This window comes from Podarcis tiliguerta, assembly GCF_965153285.1.
Source record: "Podarcis tiliguerta genome assembly, chromosome: 5".
NCBI lineage: Eukaryota > Metazoa > Chordata > Lepidosauria > Squamata > Lacertidae > Podarcis > Podarcis tiliguerta.
In genome coordinates, this window is record NC_139538.1 from 63,430,705 (window position 1) to 63,456,800 (window position 26,096).

The 26,096-nt window shown below is 43.1% G+C and overlaps 1 protein-coding gene across 3 annotated transcripts in view; it reads right to left on the reverse strand.

Annotated features, from left to right (window-relative positions):
• LOC310679014 (lysosomal acid lipase/cholesteryl ester hydrolase-like) overlaps window positions 1–19,281 on the reverse strand; it is a 22,208-nt gene extending 2,927 nt beyond the window's left edge. Inside the window, exons 1-8 of one of the 3 annotated variants that reach the window (XM_083443701.1) lie at window positions 19,046–19,281; window positions 17,912–18,124; window positions 9,025–9,142; window positions 7,094–7,292; window positions 6,829–6,938; window positions 5,488–5,624; window positions 3,755–3,895; window positions 2,216–2,287 (exon numbers count right to left, since the gene is read on the reverse strand). In XM_083443701.1, coding sequence (XP_083299827.1) covers window positions 2,216–2,287; window positions 3,755–3,895; window positions 5,488–5,624; window positions 6,829–6,938; window positions 7,094–7,292; window positions 9,025–9,142; window positions 17,912–18,115 — 981 coding nt within the window. In that variant the 5' untranslated portion in view covers window positions 18,116–18,124; window positions 19,046–19,281. The remainder of the gene's footprint in view (window positions 1–2,215; window positions 2,288–3,754; window positions 3,896–5,487; window positions 5,625–6,828; window positions 6,939–7,093; window positions 7,293–9,024; window positions 9,143–17,911; window positions 18,125–19,045) is intronic. The other 2 variants (XM_083443703.1, XM_083443702.1) reach the window with 2 other exon arrangements.
• Between the last annotated feature and the right edge of the window lie 6,815 nt (window positions 19,282–26,096).

Genomic DNA, 26,096 nt, shown 5'->3' on the forward strand with positions numbered 1-26,096 from the left:
CAGAAATCGTGCAGCAGCGGAGCAGTGGCAGCAGGAGGCCCCATTAGCTAAAGTGGTGCTTCAGTTTAAGAACAGTTTCAGGTTAAGAACAAACCTCCAGAATGAATTAAGTTCTTAACCCGAGGTACCACTGTATGGATTAATACACTGCTTCTTTTAAATGTTGCTTTATTTCCACATGAGTACATGTATGGAATCCCATTGCATTCTTTTCTGGGAAGTACTAGATAGAGTCAGATTTCATGTGCCACATGATCCTTTCCCTGATTCCAAACATCGGAGGAAGCTGCTTCCAGCCATTCTGTAGATAGCTACAAAATCTGCAGACACAAATAATAAATATCCTGCTGTGACAGAAGAGCTAGAATGATTGGCAGCAGGGAAGTGGAATAGGATGTTCGGCACAGTTTAAAGCAAGTAGAAAGCATGGGTTGAAAAATGACAGAGATAAGAGACTCTAGTTGTGTGTGGGAAAGTCAGAGCCCAAGGGAAAGTGAGATGGGAGAAATACAGAAAGTGAATGGGGAAGAGTTGGGTTAACTGTTTCGAAACATAGAATAGAAAAGTTAGATAAGAAAACCAGACTTCAAAGAACTGACCTGCCAAATTAGCTACCAGGCTAAGTTCAAGGTGCTGGTTTGGTGCATAAGACCCTACACAGCCTTCTCCAAAATGTTGCAAAAGACAATCAGATAAAGAAAATGCCATGGTGGGAGGAGGGGATCTGGACTTGCCTGATTCAGAGCTGCAGGGCTAGAATCTCAGCAACACTCTCCAGTTGCAGGGCTCACACTGTTTCTTAGAAAAAGTTGGTCCAGCCTCTGTTTTGTCCAACCTTTGATTTCTCTCTCTCTCCTCCCCCATTCCCAATTAATCCCAGATTCCTGTGTCTGTGTGTATGTGAAATTTGATGTGTGTGTCTTAGCCTTATGGTTACATAGGTGGTGTCACACTTCCCTTACGACTATCCCTCATTTTGGTCCTACTTTTTAAGGTAAGGTTTCTTTATAACTGCATTCTGCTTCATGTACTTCTCCTTATTAGTACTTCTATCTTGTATGCATGCATGTGCAGCGGTGTAGCTAGCCGCTCGGGTGCCTGTGAGGGGTGTGTGTCCTGCAGCCGGGGGTGGGGAGATCCACCCATAAGGGTGGGGCGAGCCTCTCCACCACATGGAGCCTCTCCGCCGCCTCCCCCTCAGCTGTAGGGCAGCTGAGGGAGAGGCGGTAGGCAGAAGCAAGTCCCACACTGCCATTTCAGGCAGCGTGGAACCTGCAGGCACCTAAGCCACCATGTCACTCCTAAAAAGTTTTGTGAGGCCATTTTTAAAAACAAAAAAGCCCTCATTTTGTCACACACACCCCCCCTCAGTAATGACACCCGGGGTGGTGTGCACACACCCCGCACCCCCTTCCTCCACCACTGTGCATGTGTGAGTAAGTCTTGTGAGCAAACTGCACACAGTCCAATACATATACAGAACAGAACAGGGGTGCAGGTGGCACTGTGATCTAAACCACTGTGCCTCCTTGAGCTTGCCAATCAGAAGGTTGGTGGTTCAAATCTCCACAACGGAGTGAGCTCCTGTTGCTCTGTCCCAGCTCCTGCCAACCTAGCAGTTCGAAAGCACATCAAAGTACAAGTAGATAAATGGGTACTGCTGCAGCGGGAAGCTAAACGGCCTTTCCGTGCCCTCTGGCTTCCATCACGGTGTCCCGTTGTGCCAGAAGCAGTTTAGTCATGCTGAACACATGACTCGGAAAACTGTCTGTGGATAAATGCCGGCTCCCTTGGCCTGAAAGCAAGATGAGTGCTGCAACCCCATAGTTTTGTGTGTGTGTGCGCGCGCTTCAGTCATTTAAAAAAATATAATTTTTTTTTGGGGGGGGGGAAGGGAATTGTAAAGCTGGCTAGCACGAAAGTCCTTGCATGGAGCTACCTTCATGAAATTTCAATTACACATGGGGAGGAAACCCCCAAAAGGAGTATTTCCCCCCTGCATGCCTCCCCCTTCCTCTCAAGTTGGCTCAGGGTGTGTGTGTGTGTCAAGAGGACCCATGGAACAGCTTGGGGGGAGGAGGAGAGTGGGGATCATTTTGTCTGGTAAACCAAAATGCTTGTCTTGACAGATCAACTGACATAGCACTATGATGAATTTCTTCAATGGCATTTTAATAAATATCGAATAAACATAATATTTGAAAATTCAATATACCTGTTTCCAATGAAACACATTTTGCACAGATGTTCCAGCAGGAGAATGGCTTGCATACACGTCCATTCGGCTCTGAAACAGAACAGTCTACATGGCTTACGCTGCTATGATGCTCTGTTCTGGAAGCCTCACCTGATATTTACACTTTTCCCTTTTCAACAGCATGCAAAGACCTTTCTTTTTCCCAGAGAAATGAATATACAACAGTCATGATGTCTGAAGATGAGGTACAGATAGAGTCCAACAACAACTAGAGGACCACAGGTTTGCCAGCCCAGTCTGACTGTAGGACTAGAATTCAAAGGGGACTTGTTGGAATCTAGTGGTTCAGACATGCTGCAGGAAGCTCACAGTCCATTAGGACTTCCTGCCTATCCATTTCAGCTTCTCATCCATAGCGCTAGAGTCCATGTGTACCTACAGGAAGCCTCTTGGATTGACAGGGGTCAACAAAATTGCTATCCTGGATTAGATGCATTTGCATGACTTCTCCATGAATGCACGGCAATACATAACAATACTTTGTGCACAGAATTAGAGGGAAAGTGATGCAGATCTGTGTTCCTTCCTGAGAACTTGTGTGATGAAACAAATGTTCATCATAAAGGTGGAATGGGAATTCTTTGCTACCCCTAGACAGAGGAGAGAACTGATAATCCATTTCCACATTTCAATAATTTTAACCTGGAAGCTTTTACATAACAAAGCTTAAGCACTCATTAGATATAATATATCCTCAACTCCAGCAACCCCAAACAATCTATATGTTATAGATGTTTTTAATTATTTACAATATGCTTTTAATTTATTTTAAATTCTATTGTTCTACCATTGATGTGCTCCCTCTAGGGAGGAAGGATGAGGTAGAAATTTTTATTTATTTATTCGTTGTTGTTGTTGTTGTTTCTAATCCAACAACAGGAAGTACCTCAAAGTCACATGTGCCCAAGCTTAAGCCTAAGCATGTTTGCTCATCATAAACTCACCTAGGATTGCAGGGCTAGTTTTCAAGAGAAAGAATCACCCTTCAGGGGCAGAAGGTCTTGCCCTGCCCTTGCCATTTGGACTACAACTCACTTCAGGGGATTGGGTGTGTAACATATAAGCAATGACAACAGTATAGTGACTGTGCATAAAGCTCCAGAACCACGTCCATGTTGTCTGTCTGGTATCTACCCAGCTCACTGCGAACCCATTTTAGTGGTTAGTGGGTGGTAGCGCCACGTTTGAATGGGAGCCAAGCTTTGCCCCCACCCCCAGTGGCCACCTGCCATTTTGATTTACCTAACATTTAATTCCCATAAATCTATTAAATTGCTTTGTGTGTGTTCTGGGGACCATCAATAACACTGAGCCAAGAGCACCCTGAAATCTGGTGCTGTCCCTGCCCGCAACTCTTTTGTTGTTGTTTTTGGTATGTGTCATGGTTCCAGCTTGACTTCCAGGGTCATCAGTCTCTTTCCCTTATACCTAACCTACTTAAACACAAGCTACCCTAAAATTTCCATTAAGTGTTACAAAGACAAGAATATAACTTACCAGGTTGAAATTGGGGGTGTTATATCCAGCCACAAAGGAAAGAACTTTGGCACAATATTTAGGCTGATAAGTACAAAACCAAGAGACTGGCTTTTTCCAATGTGTAGCGTAATCAAAAATATTTTTCTGGCCAATTGTTGCCTGAAAAATATTATATTTGAAATTAGCTACCGCTAAACCAAATAAAGATCAACACCCTATTCCCACAGAGTCCCACTGTTGTGGAATGTGTATGGAGGCAGGAGGGAAAGAAGTCTATAGTGGTTTCTCAGGCTGCTGCGCCCGCCAAAATCTCAGCAGATATACCTTTGCCTCTAAACTAGCAGCAGCAGCAATCTGGGTGGCCAGTAGATGCCCATTTTGCAACTGGCACTGCCAGGATGTGGAAGAGGAGCCAGCCAAGCTGCATCATTCCATAGCACTTAAGTGCCTTTCCTGCTTCCTATGTCATTATGTAGCATAGCTCATTTCCTATTTTCTATTAGCATCATTTTCAAATAGACAGAAGGCTGCTTAAAGTCCTGGTGCCACAAGTCCAGTCCTGCTGCCAATGAGCAGAGGGAGGGAGGGAGGGAGGCAGCTCCAAAGCCCTCGAAGGAGAGCCCAGATGTGCTTCAAGCACCTCCTGCTCTCCAGCTCAGGTTCCTCTCAGGGCATTTCTGCTGCTTCCAGATGACACCTCAGCTGGAGCTGCTTCACAATTCCCTCAGTGGTACTGTGCTTGGGAGGAAGAGCATTTGCTATGCAAACTCTCCTGCCCACACTGGATAGGGGAGAATCATAGAATCATAGAGTTGGAAGAGACCACAAGGGCCATCGAGTCCAACCCCCTGACAAGCAGGAAACACCATCAGAGCACTCCTGACATATGGTTGTCAAGCCTCTGCTTAAAGACCTCCAAAGAAGGAGACTCCACCACACTCCTTGGCAGCAAATTCCACTGTCGAACAGCTCTTACTGTCAGGAAGTTCCTAATGTTTAGGTGGAATCTTCTTTCTTGTAGTTTGGATCCATTGCTCCGTGTCCGCTTATCTGGAGCAGCAGAAAACAACCTTTCTCCCTCCTCTATGTGACATCCTTTTATATATTTGAACATGGCTATCATATCACCCCTTAACCTCCTCTTCTCCAGGCTAATCATAAGCTCCCTTAGCCGTTCCTCATAAGGCATCGTTTCCAGGCCTTTGACCATTTTGGTTGCCCTCCTCTGGACACGTTCCAGTTTGTCAGTGTCCTTCTTGAACTGTGGTGCCCAGAACTGGACACAGTACTCCAGGAGAGCTCCCAACATGCAACACAAACCAGGCTGCATGCCTTTTCCTTCATTGCAAATGTCAATGAGACTGCAGTAGGACCAGCAAATATGGCAGGTTGGGTTGGACAGGAGAATAACTGCTGTGACTGGGGATAGTGGCCAGAGTGCTGAAGGGGCCCAAGAGAGTACCTGACAGTGCCACTTCCTGCTTTGTCTCCCCCCACCATAGATCTAATGGGACACTCCTTAGTAAATTATAAGAAACTGTTACAGCACTCTTAGGGCCTTAGGGAAGAATAGCGGGGCACGCTGAGTTTGGCAAACAAATGAGAGCAGGGTGATGGCACTAGCATATACGTGTGTGTGTGCGCGCGCGTACACACACACACACACACACACACACGGACTATGAATATAGATCTTTACTCAACTCTGTGCCTAATCTGTGCTCATATAAATAGTGCCCAGAAAGACTTACGTGCACGAACATCTCAGGAATACGCGCTAGTTTTGTGAGTGGGGTTGAACAAAATGTCACTGTGGCTATAGGTGCCAAGGCAAAAAATACTTTGATTCTTTCAGCCAGTTTTGGCCGAGTAGAGAATCCTACGAAACCTGAGAAAATAAAATTTATCCTAAATCAGCAAGCTGTCAATTTCTTCACCTTTCTAGAATACTCACAGCCCTTGCAGTTGATAAAAATGTAATTGTCTTCCTTCGTGTTGAGTGCCTTTAGCTTTATATTCCATTCCTGTTGGGCCTTTTAATGGCTAGTTGTGTCTTGGGGGGTTGGAATGGTCATGTTAGTTTATGCTGGTTTTCATAATATTTTGTACTGTCTAAAATGGAATTCAATGCCAGTTTTTAATCTGGTTTTTAAAATGTATTATGATTTATTTGTGTTCATTTTTGTAAGTCACTTTGGGAAGCATTTTGATTGAAAAGCAAAATATAAATCTTTTAAATAAAGAAGGGGAGCCTTGCTGAATGCAAGGGGGTGGATAGCTCAGTTCCACTTGCTGCTCTGCCCTTTTTAACTAGGATGATGTACATTGGTCCATGTGAGGGCTGTCTGAGATACCAGTCCAAGAATGTGGAGAGAAGCTCCTATCCAGTGTAGGTTGGGGATAGGGAACCTGTTGCCTTCCAGAACATGTTGGACCCCCAGCCTGGATGACTAACGGTCAAGTATAATGGGAGTGACAGTGTAACAACAAACATTATGAGAGCCACAAGTTCTCCATCCCTGGTGTGAACAGTACTGAGCTATGTGCATCCACGGTTTGTATCAGGCAATTTCCTCCTGAACCAGGGGTGGGAAAGTGGATTCTGCTGACAAGTTAGAGACTCAGCATTCTCACTCCCCGATACGGCACATTTGAATGCCAGTGATACCGAGTTGAAACCTGCAGCTGCAAAGGAAGAATCAGGAGCACAGATTTTCCCTTTCTTCCTCTACAGCCCTGCATTTAAACCAAGCCATGGCTGTAGGGGAAGATTCTCTCTTTGCAGCCACAATTTGAAATCAAGTTGTGGCTCTGGCTTCAAAGAACAAACTGGGAGTTCCTTCCAAGCGCAGTGGTTGTTCCATCCCAGGACTGCGCTTTTTGAATCTGGCACCTTTTTGGCCTCAGAAAAAGGCACCCAATTCAAAAAACAAACAAACACCCAAATCATAGCAGAAGATGGCTGTATGCTGTGCTTCCCCTGACAGCCTTGTTTCTTTCTAGACCTGGTTTTTCTCAGTGTGTCATTGGAACAATATCTCCACATCCCATTGTGATGCTCATGTGAAAACAGCCTGCATTCTGTAACATACCACTTGTGGAGCCTTGAGAATGGCCTATGTAATATAGTTGTTCCTGCCCGGTTTTATTCAGAATGAAGTGTACAACAGCTGGAAGGTCATAGTATCCCATCTCATGAAAACTAGAGAGAGAAATGCACACAATAATGCATGAGCAAGCATTGGTGATGTATTAGCATTAGTAATGGATAAACAAGAGGCAAGGATTAGCACAAACCAAAGAAAAATATCTACATGGATAATGTGATGACATAATCCACCATCTTTGTTTTCTTACCTAAACTCCCAGAATTTCTTTTCATTTCTACTCATTTTTTTATGATTTGAAGACCAATGATTTCCTCTGCTGTTTCCAAGCCAAACATCATACCCAGTGTCTGCCAATATGAAACCCAAACTGTTGCTGGGCAAGTTCGAAATCCAGTGGGTAGCATCTCCAAGCAAAGCATGTTGCAAAAACACACTGGGCCGTGGACCTGTAAAATAGTAAGAGATGCTTTGTTAATGGCCCGTTATATTCTATATAAGGGACTCCAATTTTCAGTGTGGGAAGGAAACAATTTGATGTATTCTTCTTATTAACTTATTTATTTATACCCCACCTTTTCCCATGATGGGTCTCAAGGCAACTTACAGATAAAACCAAGAACTGCTTAAAACATAGAAAAATCAACCATTACTATACAATTAAATGTTGATAGAATTATAAACTATATACATATATAAAATCTGCTTAAAACATACCAGCAATTACAAAAAAATGGCATGGCACCAGCTCTTTCATTAAAAGCAGCCAATTCCCAATTGCCTGTTGGAACAAGATTAACTTCACCGGCTGGCAGAAGGACAGCAAGGATGGAGCCAGTCTAGCTTCCCTAGGGAGTTCCGAGTCTGGGAGCAGTCACCAAGAACGCCCTCTCACAGGTCACCACCAAACATGCCTGTCAGGGTGGTGGGATGGAGAGAAAGTCCTCTCCAAAAAATTTCAAAACCTGGGCACGTTAATATGAGGGAATACCATTTTTTTTCAGATAGCTTGGACCTAAGCTGTGTAGGGCTTTATAGGTCATATACAGTACATTGCATTGCTGTCCTTCTGCTAGCGTGTGTCACTGAGGCCAAATCAGACGTCTCAAGGAATGGGCACACTTGGCACACTAGCTTTAACTGTGCAAATGCACTCCTGGCCACCACAGAGACCTGAGCATCCATGCTTCCAGGAGCATTCCCGAATTGCGAATCTGTGTCTTCACAGGTTGAATCCCTATTCCCTGTTCTGCCTTCTGACTGACTAAAAGTACCCCTGTTTTGTCTGGATTAAGTTTCAGTTTGTTCACCCTCATCTATTACTGATGACAGACACTGGTTTAGAACGAAGATTGCTTCCTTGGATTTAGGTGGAAAGTCAAAATAGAGCTGGGTGTCATCAGCATACTGGTAACACTGAGTGCCCAAATGCCGGACACCCTCTCCTGGCAGTTTCATGTAAATGTTTCAATAGCATGGGGGACAGAAGAAAACCCTGAGGGACACTGAAGGCCAATGGCCATCGTGTCAAACAGGTGTCCCCAGACCACCTCTTGGTTTGCCCCTTCAGGAAGGAACAGAGCCATTGTAAAACATTGCCTCCCAATCTCATCCTTGCAAAGCAACCCAGAAGGATATCATGGTCAATGGGACTGAAAGGCACTGAGAGGTCCAGCAGAACCAACAGGGACACACTACTTTTGTCCAGTTCCTGGTGTAAGTCATCCACTAAGATGACCAAAGCTGTTTTTGTCCCATAACCAGGCCTGAAACCAGATTGAAATGGATCTGGATCATCCAATTAACTGTCAATAGAAGTTAGTCCAATTACCATCTTTACTTGTTCTGCCCAAGACACTTCATTTGAAATGTGTAGATCACAATGTTCAAGAGGCTTTGCTTCACATATGCATTTTTCCTGTGTTGCCCTTGCATACCAATGTCCGTTATTAACTTGTTTGCAAATGTCAACATTACTCTAGCATTGAGCTGCAAACCTTCACTTACCAGATAATCAATGAAGGGACTAATTGATGGACTCAACATTTAATTCCTATTTAATTAAACAGTGCTTAATTACACACAGTTGGGATTAGGATTATGGCCAAAATTTGCAAAACTGAGGGTGGGGTGGGGTAGGGCTTGTCAGTGTTATGGTGTTACCCTTTCCCACGGCATTACCTTTGTCTGCATCACAGTATCTTCCACAAGGTATTCTGTTGATTGTAAGTATATATCCGTCTTCTGTCTCAACATGGTGTTCCTCACTTGGGTATCCATGATAATGGATAATCTCACTCTGGGGAGAAAACAGAATGGGTTTGCTTGAAGGCATCTCCTTTGTAATTAAGTGCTGTCCATCCATCCGTCCATCCTTCCTTCTGCCCACCTGTCTCTGTTAGCAAGTAGGTGCACCATCAGTAGGGAAATTCACCACAGCTGAGTTTCCAGCTTCACCCAAGCAGATAGAAAGCAGCCCTCTGCCATGAGCTAGAGGGAGCCCTGGCCGGCAAAGCATCAAGGGAAGTTTTAGCCTCAACCATGACATACGCTCCCACATTTCTCCAATTCAAATAGATATCCTATTTATTATTACTAATAATATTTCTATTTCTATTTCTATTATTTCTATTTCTATTTCTATTATTTCTATTTCTATTTCTATTATTTCTATTTCTATTTCTATTATTTCTATTTCTATTTCTATTTCTATTTATATCGCACCCATCTGACTGGGTTGCCCCAGTCACTCTGGGCAGCTTCCAACCTATATAAAAACGTAATAAAACATTAATAGTTCATCAAATTAATAGTCAAATTCATCCTCCAGGGATCCACTGCCATCACCACTTAACTCACCAGCAGGAACAGGAACAGGCAGGAGCCCAAGGTGTAGGGGGACATGTGGGCAGAGGAAGCAAGTGGGGAAGAGAAGGAGGATCCAAAAGAAGGGGCCAGTGACTTGTGAGGTGCTGTGCCCCTCGTGGTGGAGGAAGAGGGGAGTCAGAAGGAAGAGACCTGGCAGCCAGAGACAGGGGAGACAAGGAGAAGGAGGAGAAAGCGCTGCAGGAGGCCTCAGATCCTATAGATACTGAGATTCATGCCTTTGGAAACCTCTAGGTCAGGCTTCCTCAACCTCGGCCCTCCAGATGTTTTGAGACTACAGTTCCCAGCATCCCTGACCACTGGTCCTGCTAGCTAGGGATCATGGGAGTTGTAGGCCAAAAACATCTGGAGGGCCAAGGTTGAGGAAGCCTGCTCTAGGTTCTCTTCTCTGCTGTCTCCATCCTCAAGGAAGGTGCTGAAGGACTGGAAACAGCAAGAGCTGCTATTGAGGAGGTGATTGAGCAAGCTATAGCAGGAAAGGCGGGAAGGAAGCATGCAGTAGTAGGTATCATGACAGCTGTGTAGCAGGGAGTGTTTTTGTATTTATTTGAATGTTAGTACCTGAGATAACCATGTGCTTTGCCAATGAAGAACTAAAGATCCTGTTGCTCATCCTCATAGAATCTTAGAGCTGGAAGTGATTTATTTTAAAATTCAAAATCCACACAACCCTTAATACCTCAAACAACAACACACCAGGTAGATCTTGCCATGCCGATGAGTAGGAACGGCTCAATCTTTGTGGATGTCTTAGGATCCTTAGATGACATTCAGGTGGAGGATTGAAAGACAGACACAGCGAGGGGACACCATGCCAGGGAAACAAAACTCACTAGGTTAGTACCTACCACGAATGATCTTAACAGCTCACTCCACCTCTATAAAAACATCCATTCCATCATACTAAAGAACAAACGGAGGAGTCTACCTTTGTTCCCCTCACCACCATATTTCCACATTTTATCGTGGAATGTGGCGGGCTGGCGGTCTAAGCAGGGCGATGCTGATTTTCTGGATTTCCTCTCAAAATTCCAGATTATTTGTTTACAAGAGACCTGGTGCCTAGACTCTCATCTCCCTTACTTACAGGGCTATGTGGCTTTTGCTACCCCTGCGAAAAAAACTAAATAACCGTGGCCGACCTAGCGGCGGTTTGGTCACTTTTATCCCTATAGAGCAAGGGTACAGGGTGCGACAACTGCAGTGGATGAAGAGCAACAATTTTCAGATTTTACTTATCTCCAATAACACAGGAGGAGATTTTCTATGTTTTAACGTTTATATTCCCCCCGTGTGTACTTCCTCTCAGACAATACAAATCTGGGAAGATTTGGAGTCATGCTTGGAGAAGGCCAAAATAGAATTTCCTGACTGGAACATCCTGCTGGCAGGTGACTTTAATGCTAGGATAGGCAGTGACATCAATTCGTATGGCTCCAAATCCCAGTTTTTACCAGAAGCGGACTGGTTTATCCCTTGGAGATCTGATGAAAAGGTCCTGAATAAGGCAGGTAATACATTACTGGAGATCGCCTTTAAGCATAATTTGTACAACCTGCATGGTACTTACATGGATAGGTCAGGAGGTTTTTTTTCTTTTATCGGCCCTCGCGGTGCAAGTGTGATTGACCATATCCTGGTCTCTCCAACAATTTTGGAGAGGGCACAGGGTCTCAGCACTTTTAACAGAACTGAGAGCGACCATCTTCCTAGAGCAATCTCACTAACTCCCCTCGAATCAGGGGGATTACAACAACTACATCGTGCAGTCCCTCCTCAAGCACCGGCCCCACGCAGGCGTAAATGGAACAGCGAGCTGGAGCTTAAAATTAAACAACACCTGCACTCTCCAGATTTATTGGTTCTGAGAGACCAGTGTCTTTTACCCAACTCTGATCCTTTTTCACTATATCAGCGGGTCTCAGAGTCTCTTTTCCCACTACTTACAAACTCCAGGCCTCCCAAACAACATAACAAATCGGGGGGCTGGTTTGACAAAGATTGCCGGAAGCTAAGATCCCTGCTTAGGAAGCAACAAAACAAGGTAAAACAGGAGAGGACTCTGTCATCTATAGTAAATCTCCACAGATGGCGCTCTTACTATAAAAACACCTTAAAACTCAAGAAATCCCTTTATAGGAAGGAACAATGGGAGGCACTTGATAAGGCGATTAAATCGCGAGATGATAGAAAATTTTGGGCAATAGTAGCACAGGGAGTCTCATCCAAAGGAAAAATTGTAAACAACAGTATTCCATCCGAGGTGTGGTTTCAACACTTTTTCCAGCTATACACACCCTCAAATATTGCTAATTCGAGTCCGCCCCTCCCATTGAAGAATGTTCATCTAGCTAGTTGGGATCCTGTTACGGAATCAGAGTGCCTACAGTTAATTAAAACATTAAAAAATGGCAAAGCTCCTGGTGAGGATATGATCCCCCCTGAGGTATTTAAGTCAAATACCCAATGGTGGGCCATCTTTTTGGCCAAACTTTTTACGGCAATAAACAACACATGTAAAATCCCAGCAAATTGGAAACTAAGTGTGGTAGCCCCTATCTACAAGAAGGGAGATATTCAAGATCCAGCAAACTACCGCCCTGTAAGCCTTCTGGACATCGCATACAAACTTTATACCCGGTACTTATTAAACAAGTTGGTAGATTGGGCGGACCATTCTAACCTGCTCAACCAGGAACAGGCAGGATTTAGAAAGGGCCACAATACGATAGGTCACTGTATGGTACTACAGACCCTGGTAGCTAAATATGCAAAAGCGTATAAGAGCAGACTCTTTGTGGCCTTCGTTGACTTGACATCTGCCTTTGACTCAATCTGTAGAGATAGACTATGGAAAAAATTATATGAAACGGACATTGATAGACGACTTTTAAAAATTCTCAGAGAGTTACACACAGATACTACAGTCAAAATCAGAACTGGGCCATCGGGAACTCTTACGGACCCACTGCCATTGGGGAAAGGGGTCAAACAGGGATGCCTGCTAGCCCCATTTCTTTTTAACTTTTATATAAACGACATTGTTCAGTACATGGCAAAGTACAAGTCATCGGCTCCAGCCCTTGAAGGTAAACGTCTGAATATATTGCTATACGCCGATGACATGGCTTTAATGGCACTCACCCGAAGAGGCTTACGCAGCATGCTGGAGGGGATCGCAGCCTACTGTTCCCATAACTCACTAAAGATAAACTATGACAAAACAAAAATTGTGGTGTTCACTAGAGCTCGCCACACCTTTAGATGGTTTTTAAACGAACATGTGATTGAACAGTGCCCCTTTTTTAAATATCTGGGTGTTACATTTCAGGCTACATCTAGTTGGCTAGCTCACTTTAAGGCTGTAACCATCCTAACACGAAGAACAATTGGTGTCCTGCTTAGTTTCTTCCATACCCGGGGAGGACAATTGGTGATCCCGGCATTAAGAGCTTTTGTTGGGAAAGCTATTCCCCAGATGTTATATGGGATAGAACTCTGGGGGTGGAACCAGAGGCTGTTGGAACGGCTTGAAATTTTGCAAAATTATTATCTCAAGAGGATTCTAGGCCTTCCCCAAGGAACCCCAGCAGCTTTCTTGAGGGTGGAGGTTGGATTACCCTCTGTGTCTGCCAGGGCCCACTTAAGATTCCTACGATTTTACATCAACCTTGCAAATACTTCAAACATCTTATTGGCCAAACAAGCCTTTGTATCTCTTCAAAAGAACACCACTTGGCGTCAAAACCTATCTGAGATCCTGGTTAGATACACCCTACCGGAGTTTAATATTCTCAAACTGTGGAGCCCGGACAAAGTTCGGGAATGGATCCTGGAGAGAGACGCTCTGTTAGATATCACAAAAATACAGAACCCAGCGTCCTCCCACTGGTTTCCCCGTCTGAAAACAGTCAAAACCTGCGCCAATTACTTGGCGAATATCACCAATCCCACCCTTCGGAGAGCTTTCACCATGGCCCGTTTTCAAACCATTCCTACGGCCTATCTGTCAGGCAGATATGCAAAAATCCCAGTAGAGCAGCGTATATGTCCTTGTCATATGAGAACCAAAGAGGATCTCACACATTACATGTTGTATTGTCCCATCTATTCGGCCTTCAGGGATGTGATGTTACAAACTATTCCCAAATCAATAGCCAACTCTGAGGACCAAGTAAAGTTTTTATTGGTGGACGCTGATCCACGGATTTCTCACGTGGTAGCGGTCTTTGTGGTGAAGGCTATGAAAACTAGGGTATGGTTCCTGGATGAAATGGTGAGGTCCCTCCCATTGCTCCCTTAACCTGTTGCTGTATCTTCTTCCCTGAAAGGCGGGGGTTTTTGGGTAGTTTCTTCGCTGGGACAGCATGGCATGAATTTTAGCTTATTTCTATAATTTTATTGTTTATCTTTTAATAATGTTTTATGGTATTTTGTGTAAAGGCATGGACCTCACAAATCTAATAAACTTGCTTGCTTTAAAAATTCAAAATTCTTTTGCCTCAATCCTTTTATTTTCCCCTCTATTTAATTTCTTGTAATATAATGTTACAAGTGATTAAATTACGACAAACACAATAGAATATTGTGTTTGTAGTAATTTAATTTCTTGTAATATTTCTTTTTTTGAATTATGGTGCTAGAGGAGACTCCCATGGACTGTTAGAATATCAAACCTATCAATTCTGAAGGAAATCAGCCCTGAGTGCTCACTGGAAGGGCAGATTGTGAAGATGAGGCTCCAATACTTTAGCCACCTCATGAGAAGAAAAGACTCCCTGGAAAAGACCCTGATGATGGGAAAGGTTGAGGGCACAAGGAGAAGGGGACGACAGAGGATGAGATGGTTGGACAGTATTCTCGAAGCTACCAGCATGAGTTTGACTAAACTGCAGGAGGCAGTGGAAGGCAGAAGTGCCTGGCGTGCTCTGGTCCATGGGGTCACGAAGAGTCGGACACGACTAAACGACTAAACAACAACAACAACAACACAATATTTCTTGATTTCTAGGTTTTTGTAATAAATATTTTTCTTTCCTTACTAACTCATTTACTTTTTCCAGTTCTTTAATTTCATTTAAATTTTTCAAATATGCATTTTGCTTCATTAGGTAGCTGCTTAGGACTGCCTGACTTGTGTCCCAGACCCTCTTCAAAGTAGAAGAAAGAGAGGAAGGTGAAGATGTAGATAGTTAGAGATGGAGAGGAGCAAGAAGGAAAGGAGGAGGAGGGAAGAAAGGAAGGAAAGGAAAAGAGAAGATTTGGGGGGGGGGTAAAAGTTGATTCAGGATTCAAGTTCAGCTTGTTTTTTTCTCATCCATTTCACCTCTACCAATGGCTTCATGTAGATAGCCACCAGCGGGCTGAAAGGCCCTCTCCCAATGCTACTGTCTGGACTTGGTCATGAAGCTAGGATTGGAACCACTGTATGCAGTGCTCCAAATTTGAGTGCCCTTGAGACTGACCCAGAAACTCCAGCGGGTGCAGAATGCCGCGGCGAGACTCCTTATGGGGTCTTCGCTGCAAGATCATATTCATCCGGTACTATACCAGCTGCACTGGCTCCCGGTGGAGTACAGGATCAGGTTTAAGGTCCTGGTTTTAACCTTTAAAGCCCTATACGGCCTAGGACCCTCATACCTACGGGACTGCCTCTCCTGGTATGCCCCACAGAGGAACCTACGGTCTGCAAATAAAAACATCCTGAAGGTCCCAGGCCACAGAGAGGTTAGGCTGGCCTCAACTAGAGCCAGGGCTTTCTTGGCTGCGGCTCCAATCTGGTGGAACGCTCTGTCATAAGAGACTAGGGCCCTGCGGGACCTGACATCTTTCCGCAGGGCCTGCAAGACAGAGTTGTTCCACCAGGTCTTTGGTCAGGGCACAGCCTGACTCCCTCCTCTGGCAACCTGCACAGAATTTTGCTTAGTGGTTGCCATCAATTTGATTTTCATTAATTTTTATAATGAAATGTTTTTAGAATGTTGGATTATTTGATTGTTTGATTGTTGTTAGCTGCCCTGAGCCCGGCTTCGACTGGGGAGGGCGGGATATAAATATATAAATAATTTTTTATTTTTATTATTATTATTATTATTATTTTTATTATTATTATTATTTTATTATTATTATTATTATTATTATTATTATTATTATTATTCCTTGGAGCTGGTCCACGAGGATACCATAATCAATGGTATCAAGTGCCAACAAGAGATCAAAAAGGAGCAAGGTCACTTTCCTCCATCCCACTCTCTGCAAAGGTCATCCATCAGGGTGACCAAGGCCAGTCCTGAACTCACCTGTCTCCTCCAAGAATGTCTTTAGTTGCTCCACCACTTTTCCCCAAAAGGGGATATTGACCACTGACTGGTAGCTGTTCTAATCCAAAGCATCTAGACCATTTCTCCTTAGGAGAAGTCTTTCAATGCAGCAAGGACCTCCCTCTCATGCTGTGAAGCATTAACCACACTCTCGACCCAACCAACCAATCAGTCCCCCTCTGATAGATTTAGGAGGGACAGGGGGCAAGGGGGCATGTGGTTGGATGCAACCTCCCTGAGATCTAAGAATAATTTCACCTGCATCAGGTGAAACTGATCCCACAAAACAGGAGTTGCAACAAGTGCAGAGTCAACATTACTCTGGAGTTGAGAAACCTGATGCTCAAAGTGCATAAGCCAGTTGATCACAGTGGGTCTTTGAGGGCTCCAGAGGTCCCTCCCTCACACTGGGTCTCAGTAAGCCCCAGATCATACAAAATAACTTCAATATGAGGGTGCAAAATTAGCATTTTCGCTGCCTGTATTGCCACATAGTAGGCAGGATTATGTGTTCTTTTTGGCAGCAGAGCAAGAATTGTGCTACTTTAGTCTCTGTCTGGCTAGTTTCATAGCTTGGAGCACCTCGGAGCAGGCCTAACCTGTCAACTGCCTGTTTTATCTCCTGGTTCCATAGGAAGATCAGGGCTTCAAAGCTGGATCCCCAGCTTTTTCCCTGGAAAGTATCCCACAGCATCCAGGAACATTTCAGGTTCCACTCACTCTCCGACAGCAGGTCATCTGAGGTGAGGATTTCTGAGTATGCATGTTAAACATTTTTTTTTTATGGGTTTAACTGAAAAGCAAATAAGCAACCAAGCAAATATAACTAAGTGGCTGAGAGCTGAGTAATTTACCAAAGGGTGGTTGACAAATTTACAAAAATAAAACCAAGGTTTCCTTTTCATTGGAAAAATATGAGAATAGCAGTTTTGTGCCAGAAGTTCAACTGTAACTTCTAATGATCCATTGCTGTGCTGCTAGAGATTCTGGAAGCTGTGATGGGACTGTGGGGAGTTACTGTACAGAAGCAGGAGGAAAAAGGATTTTGAGATTACTGTAGTAGATTGTGTGCATGTGTGGCAGACCAGCTGAGGATTTGGCAACCAAAAAGGCAACCTGGGCTACTCTCCCCACCCCCATTTTAAAAACTTGGACATAAGTCTATACTGCAGCAATCCAGGCACTGATTGCATAATTTTGGCAGCTCCCTAAGGGGCATTATGTACCCAACAGAGGCATTATCTTAAATCCTTGACAAATTTCCTTGTTGCTTGGCAGAAAATCCCACTGCTTAAGACAGAACTAGTCATTTCCCCCAAAATCTCAGTATGTGCATTCTCCCAGCACAGAATCATCTCCTATTCAAAAACCTCTCCTTTGACATGGATTTGGTGAGAACAAAGTGTATTTAAGAGCTGAGTTTTAGACAGAAAGATGGTGTTTCAACCAGGTACCTATGCTCCTGATGATTCAAGTTCCTTTACATATGCAGCTGTATTTCTCACACCACTCTTGGAGACTCATGATCTACTGACTGAGCCATCCCTTATTTGATGCCCAATACCCATGGACCTGTGTCCCCAAAGCCCTGGGTGGTGTCTCCTCTGTTACTAAGCCTTTCATCAGAACCTACCGAGGTTAATCCCCTAATTTCTATGCACTACCTTTGTAGGTCAGTCTGTAAACAAGCCTGTACAAATGTGCCTGATGGCATCACCCTTCCCTGTTTATTGCAACCCATAGATACTTACTAGTAGTATCTGAAATAGCCCCTAGTAGTTTGGCACAAGCACTGGTGATTCCTTTTTATCTCTCTTAGTTTAATGACAAAGAAATAGCAGTCAAAAGTATGTCTTACTTACAACATTCATAAAACACTCAGGATCCACGGTATCTGCAGTCACAGGTTTTTCTGAAGCTTTGAATTCTTGTGAACTGTAAATTCCTTGGCACAAACATGCTACTATAATAAAGCCCCACATCTTCAACCTGTATGGAACAATGCTGTTGCATAACAATAACAACAACAGTAGTAGTAGTAGTAGTTGTAGTAGTAGTAGTATCATATGTGGTTCCTGCAAATTTAAAGCAGGAATGATGTGCCCAAAACTTTTGGTTAACATGAAAGAAAATTCTGAAACCAATGTAATTCCCTGGTGGATCCTTTTTGACATAAAGGAGGAGATGTAAGAATGTGTTGGGAATGGGGGCGGGGAAAACTATGACCTTGGATAACATGTGATCAGAGCATCATTTAAAGCATTTCTCTCTCTCTGAGATTCATGCTGAAATAATTAAAAAATAAATATCACTTGGACTCTTATGTTGTTTCCCAGCAATTTCTTTCATTGCTCAAATTTGGGAAGAATGGGGAAAACCACACCAGTTCCTGGTAGCTTTATCTGTGGTTAGGGGGATGTGTTGAGGAACTGGTAAAGTTTTGGATCCTTCAGATCCAAGTCTTCCTCTGGTTTGCCCTCAGCATGTTGCAAATCTCTCACCAGGCACCTGCTCCCTCTTCTTTTAAGGTCCTTCTGATACTACAGCTCCAAAATTTGTAGTCCAAGGGCCATGGAAGTTTCTGTGGTGGTGTGTAGGGGAGCTACAGCATCTGATCTCGCTCTTCTAGATCAACTATCTCTATTTCTCTCTGCTCTTGGGGAGGGAGATCCAGTGATTCCTAAGTCCCCTGGAATTTCAGGGATGTAGCACTACAAGTCTCTGTTTTCAAGACCTGTGTGGTTCCACTAACAAAACTTCCCAATCATCTTCATGCATTGTATGCATACAGTGGTTCTGTAAAATACACTCCCCATTGGGGGAGAAGTCTTCTGTTCACCATTCCTCATCATCTAAAATATTTCAAAAGCCTGAACTATTATTTTTGTTGATCAGAGTAGCTTCCTTTCTCCAAGCCTAGCACTATATTTCCCGGAGTTAACATCCCCCCCCCCCCCAAATGGAAGGAAGTCTATATATACAAACAGACTACTCACCTAAAGCAGGATTCTCACCCTTCTTTGTTACAGTTGCGATTTTTTTATTTTGGGCTAGAGTTCCTAAAGTGCAATTGCTAACGTTATTTGGACAGCTTAAGTTATTAGGCGAGTTTGTCGTCCTCTCTCAAAAGAAGTGCAGAGACCCGACTGAGCTTCGCAGAAGCGTTTATAAAACGGGAGTGTGCTAAAAGTTCTGGATGAATAGCAGTCCTCCAGAGGGGTGCTCTCTTACGCCGGGCAGCGTCGCCGCCCACTCTCCTGTTTCCCGGGTTGGGCGTGACTCGGGAGCGGAGCTGCAACCAGGCATGCTCCTTCTGGCGCGGAGCCCGGCTCAGTTGAAGAAGCCTGCTGTGACGCCACCACAAAATTGCGGCTGGGGCCACGCCACCCCCGCTATCATCGCAGCCTTTTGAAGAGACCAAAAGCAGTTCTTCAAATCCCAGCTAGCGACTCATTATTACCTCCTTCATTACTGCTTGTAAAAAGTTCGGTACAGCCCACAGAGACTGCGTGCGAATGTCGATACATGGCTGAGAGAGCCTTAAGTGGATTTCATGATGTCCGTCTAAAAATACAACATGCGTTTGATCCCAGCCGGCAAGCAGGACAAAGCGAAGCAAATGGAAAGGCTGCCTCTCCCCTTTGCACCTCACGATGCTAATATCACTTGAAACTGTTGAATGACGTAAACTATCTCTTCCGCTTTGTGTTGGCATCCATCTGCCTCCGGGGGTTAAGTCAAGCCACTGCGTTAGCAGCACCGAAGTAAGGCGCAGGCCTGGAGAATGTGTGTGGAAGCCCTGGGCTGCCCAGACCACAAGACCCAACTCTCAGTCTCTCACGGACGTGGTCCAAAGGAAAGCAGAGCAACCCAACCCATTAGACACCAACTTGGCTGCAGGTGTGCCAGATGGAAGCGTAGAAGGTGCCATCCAAGCGCCTTAGGGACTCCACTCTTGTGTAGGGTTTGCTCCTTAGCCTTTTCTTCTCCCAAAGAAATCTTGCAAGGCAGCAGAGCTTTAGGACCCGAGTTTTCCTTCTCCTAGATGGGTGGCAGATGGGGCTCAGGCTGGTGAGCCCCATCTGCCCCTCTTTTCCCTCTACAGCACATACAGCAGTCGAGGGGCTACGGAGATCCCTTTCTGTACTTCCTAGAATTGACCTGTTCTCCCTGCCCCACCCCCACCCCCCACCCCTCACTAGCAGGCTTGAGATCTCTCAGGCTCGACAAGAACCTTCACAGAAGTGACGCAAATCAGTGCAGCCTTTTCAGAATGCTGAGGGAGCTATTCTGTAAAGGATGCGGCTTTAGATTCATGCTCATCATTCAATAATAATTAATTCTGCGGAGGAATTGAGGACACCTGGTAGCAGATTTGTTTGCGATGACTCAAAAATAAATTGAGTCAATGCTGACACATTTGGGCACTGGGTTAAGCATGTTGCTTCATCAGATTAAAGATTTCATTATACATCCATTGACGTGGATCCAAGCCCCAGACGAAATCCAGATGAGACCACCCGGGAATGAATTGAGGAGAAACAAGGTTCTTGGTTTGGCTGTTAGGTCTGAGAGCAGGTTTTTTCCTCCAGACCAAACTGCAGTTGGCACAGACATATCTTCCACTTTATATAAAGGAGGGGTAAACTAGAAGGTGGAGGAAGGTGAATGAACTGGCTCCCCTCTGTCATCCCATTTCAGTGACAGAAAGTGGTGTCTTGTCTAACAAGAGACCCTAAAAGAACTATGCCTTTCATAGTTCTGTTGTGTGTCAAAATTTTGTTGTTGCCAAAATTGGTGAAGTAGTTCAGAAAACACATTTAGTAGTTCTTTCCTGCATACTTTTAATGGACAAACAAACAAACCCCAGTGTTGCAAAATATGACTCAGCAATATCGAAAGCAACGCGATGGCCAGAAACAATTACAGTACAGAAAACTTTATGGAATAATGCAAAGCATCAAAACTATCAAACTGAAGTCTCTGAAAGTCCTTTAATAAGTCACGGTGCCAGACTTTACCCGGCGGAGATCAAGCTTATAAAAATTTGTATAATTGGCAAATGTTCGATTCTGATGTCCAACTCTGAACTCTGCTGAACAGTGTTTCCGGAGAGCAACTACTGTTTTATTCAGTTCTTCATCAGTCAATTAGCAGTGACTGCATAATCTCATGAGCACTATGCCAGAGCATTTTTCATTCTCATGTATATTATATCAATTCAAAAAAAGATTGGTTAATGAAGAAATTACACATCTCTCTACTTACGAGTGTTTGTTGAACTAATTGGCTGATGAAGAACTGAATGAAACAGTAGTTGTACTTTCAGAGACTTTCCTGCATTTTCAGGCATACTGTAGATCCCCTCCTTCCTGTTTCTGCATTAATCTGTCACTTTTTCCAAAACCCTCACCATAATTTGCATTTAAATCTGAACTTTCCTCTCAAAAATACATATTTCGAATTGCATTTTGTCTCAGAATGCAATTTAATTGCATATACCTTTCAGCCACAAACTGTGTTGAAACATCCTGGAATAGTGAAAAACATTAGTTCTGGGCTGTAGATGAGTCTTGAAGGCACAGATTTGGTTATAATCTATTAGAATTCACAAAAAACAGTTTTGCAGGTGAACAAGGAAGCAAGTGGAATGACTGAGTTTTGCCCATGCACATGATCTTTCTTAATTTCTTAAACTTCTTCATATACATGAAAAATGTATATGAAAAAAATGGCTATTTTTTTCCTTTTCATATGAGAAAGAATAATAAAAAGACATGCCAGAACTACAGTCTTAAATCTTATTATCAACTTTTTTGGATGGCACTTGCCATATTTATATTTTCTGTACTATATCCACTGAAAAAGAAGAAGACATTTCCACAAACGCTATTAAAGAGTCTCCAGCTACAGAAGGTACTAACTACCCATTCCAGGCAAGAAATTGCCTTTTGTCAAGTATACCCTGTAAAATACACCAAGAATGGTCTGTTGAAATATTTGACTTTTGGCTTATTAATGTATTCTCCAAGTTCTGTAGCCATACTGATGAAGCAGATCACAGTCCTTTACATAGAGTACTTTCCCCTACATTACCTCAGTAACCTTTAAGTGCCCTGTGTCACAGCCAGTCAGATGTCTACATCTGTACTCTGTCCAGCTCACAGAGATTAGCAAGCTTTATTTATGATCCAGGGGATGAGCAGGTACTGGAAAGAAGAGACAAGACATACTGTGAGGAGTCTTTCTGGAAGGCGAAGCAATTTTATTGTAGGGCTTTTGGAATACTTAATTCTAGTCACAGGCGCTAAGGCAAAAACCTTTTGATCTTTTGAGCCAACTCTGGCATTGTCAAAAATGCTACAAAGGCTGAGAGAAATCAAAGAAACAAAGTCAATGACAAATAGAGGTTAAAGAAAGTCAGTGGTACAGAACAGAAGTCTCATCTGCCTATAAACTAGGGTGAATCCTAAATCCTGAACCAGGCATAGGCAAACTCGGCCCTCCAGATGTTTTGGGACTACAACTCCCATCATCCTTAGCTAACAGGGCCAGTGGTCAGGGATGATGGGAGTTGTAGTCCCAAAACATCTGGAGGGCCGAGTTTGCCTATGCCTGAACCGATTCAGATTGACCTGGGATTTGGCTGGATTGGGTGGAGTCAGCTGCAGATACCCAGTCCAACTTGAAAAGGAAGATATCACTTCAGAAATCCAGATAAGATGCGTTACAATATAAATCCTTCAAGGAGGGGCTAAAATCCCACTCACATCTTCTCCCTTGAAGAATGAACTTATCCACAAAGGCTACAGAAGGTGACAGAAGATGGCTATATTCTGAGCATAAACAGAATACCATCTGGCATTGAGAGTCAGTGGAATTCAGGTATGATTAATTTGTATGCTGTGGAATATGGGAAACGTCAGTTGTAATGTAAAAAGTGAATTCAATGCACCTTCTTCAGCCACATTGCAAGTCTGCAGTCACAACTGAATTGATAAACAAGCATGCCAGCAAATCTAATGGCACCTTTGGCACTTTCTAGGGCAATGCCAACACTTGACACTCTTGGGCAATTACTAGGGAAGGCCTTCCAATACTTACACCTGACCTGATCAATATTGATTTGATCCACCCTTAAAATTTCCCACAGTAATCTAAATATATTGTTACCGCCAAGGATGCAAATCTCTTTGGCAAGCTTCCTACTAAATTCCTGACTCCCTCCTTAATCTTGATGAGAAGCAAGAGTTATACTAGCAACTTTGATATAAGTGGGTGCTTGATGCAAGCAAGGTTTGATCAGGTTGGAAACACCAGCCTATTTAAAATTGATTCTTCATCTATTCTGCTGCAAGGCATTCCAGGAAATGTAAATAGCCACCCACTGCTGCTCACCCCACCAATCTAGCAGGGTGTGTAACAAAGGACACTCCATTTTCTTTCCACCCACTCTGTTTTCTTTCCACCCACTCCCTTCTCTCTCCTACTCTTATTTTCGCCTTCTCACCTCCTCTCTCAATCACTAAGAAAAGCTAGTGTGACATTTGCTTGAGACATCCAGCTGCGTGGTGCATTGTTAAGCTTTCCCAAGGAGAAAACAGAGAAGGGAGTTGATGGGAAAGTGCAAGACTTGATGGCCTTCAACCAGGATTTTATTGGTTGGCATCCTTATCTGTCAACTGAATTGTGAAGATGAGCTCCAGGTGTTGTGAACATGCCATGAACTGCCAAATTGGGTCATATTTAAATACCCAGATGAAGTTCACCATGGTGGGTTGCATAACAGAGATGAAATGAAACCCTAAATGCAATTCTAACTTCACCGTGTTCTTGAGAGTGCTGGAATAATCACTTTTCTCTGAAGGGAGGTCAGCTGGCCAGTTCAATACATGATCCTGGGTAGGAGGACTTGTCACATAAATCCAAAATGCACTGCACTTTCAAACTGCAAAACATTTTATATCAATAAGTACTCTTTCCATATGCAAAATCAAAAGGCACACTCCTGTCAAATTGAAGTGTTTCAGGCTGCATCCTAATCCCACTTATCTGGGAGTAAATCATGCTGAACTGAGTGGGACTTTCTTCTGAGGAGACATGGTTCGAATCACACCATAAAGCTTCATTTCTTTAAGTGCAAGAGTCTGGATAGCCCAGAATTTTTAGTTTTACTTCAGTTCCAAATGAAATACTGATTTGCTGCCTGCTTCAAAATGAAGAATGTATTTCAATGCCTCATCAAGGAGGAAGACTCGAAATATGAGGCAGATTTCATAATGACATTTGATGCTTGTTTTAAGGATGTGTTAGTGATGAAACCCACATTTTATTACATTAATTTGAATAATGTTACACAACCATGTTGTGGTAGGAGGGAGTGGAGTTATTACATATATTTTGAAATAAAATTCTCAAAATCTGAAGGATTTTGGTTGAGATCCCCCTGTCTGTAGAGTACACCAGCAGTGGTGTAGAAACGGGGTAGATTAAAACCACCCTCCCAGGAATGGTGTTGCTGTAATTGCTGAGTTAAACCAGGACAAAGCAGTGGTGAAATCCACTTGGCTTGGTGATGGCAGTATCCCAGCAACTGCATGTGCACCTACAGGCTGCCACTCACCCACATTTCCCCAAGCTTGCTGCCTCCTTAGCTCGCTCCATTTCCACTGCAGTGCTACTGCTTCAAAGGGACGGGTGCTACTTCACCCCTTCATTATGCTTCTCCTAGACTACAAATAATTCTAGCTGTAGCATATTATTACAACAAGCTGTAGCATATTATTACAACATGCTATGCTTAATGCTTAATGCTTAATGACTAAGAAAAGCATTCTGATCCTTCTCTAGTTTTGAAACCTGTGGTGTTTCACCAGCATGTTTTGTTGGGAGATGGAAGCAACTGGGTCACTCATTTTGCCCACAAAAGTCTGGGCTTCATCGTTGTGGATGCTAGCTCTGATGCTCGGATTGGAAACAGCAGAGGAAGCACACGGTCCACAAGGCACCAAAATCTGACTGTCAGACAAAAAGAATTTGGGGATTTCAGGTGTGCGTGTGTGTGTTTAAAGCCTATTTACCCAACTTTTCAGATAGAAAGGTTCTCAGAGTAGCTTATAGGTCAATTAAAAAAATAATCCAGCCAGTCTATGACATCTGTCAAAATATCACCAGCGCCACAATTTGTGGGGGGTAGATTCGGTTGGCACGCGTATTTATGGTATGATAAAAAAAGAATACATAAAGGGTTTGAGAACCACATCTTTAGAGGATCTTTGATTGGAGTTTGGAATAGGTATAAAAATGTATTAGAACCAAAGATTCCACATTGGTTATCACCATTAGAGGTTATGAGTATTAAAAAGATAAATATGAGCGGGAGATGGATAACATATGAGAAACTATTAAAAAGGGAAGGAAATAAGTGGAAATTGAAACCATATGAAGAAGTAAAAGAATATGTTAAGGATTGGCTGCATTATTTTCAGTTAAATGAAATGTTTAAAAAACAGGTTTTAGAGAGGGAATATTCTGAAAAAGAATCTAGATTTCAACAAAAAATCTTAAACAATGAAGTGAAAATTTTATCTAAAATGTATAAAATATTGTTGGAATGGAATACTGTGGACGAAGAGGTTAAATCTGTTATGATTAGTTGGGCTAGAGATTTCAGATATAATATTGAATTTCAGAAATGGATTAAATTATGGAAGGATGGGTTAAAGTTTACAGCTTGTACAACGATTAAGGAAAATGTTATGAAGATGGTATATAGATGGTATATAACACCAGTAAAACTGGGTAAAATGTATAAAGTGTGTAATAAATATTGGAAGTGTAAGGAGACAGAAGGAACATTTTACCATATGTGGTGGGAATGTAAGAAGGTAAAAAGCTTCTGGGAGATAATCTATAATGATAATCTATAAAGAAATGCTGAAATATACTTTTGTTAAAAAACCAGAAGCTCTCTTGTTGGGAATACTGGATAATGAAATTAGTAAAAAAGATGTGAAATTAGTTTTGTATGCAGTAACAGCAGCCAGA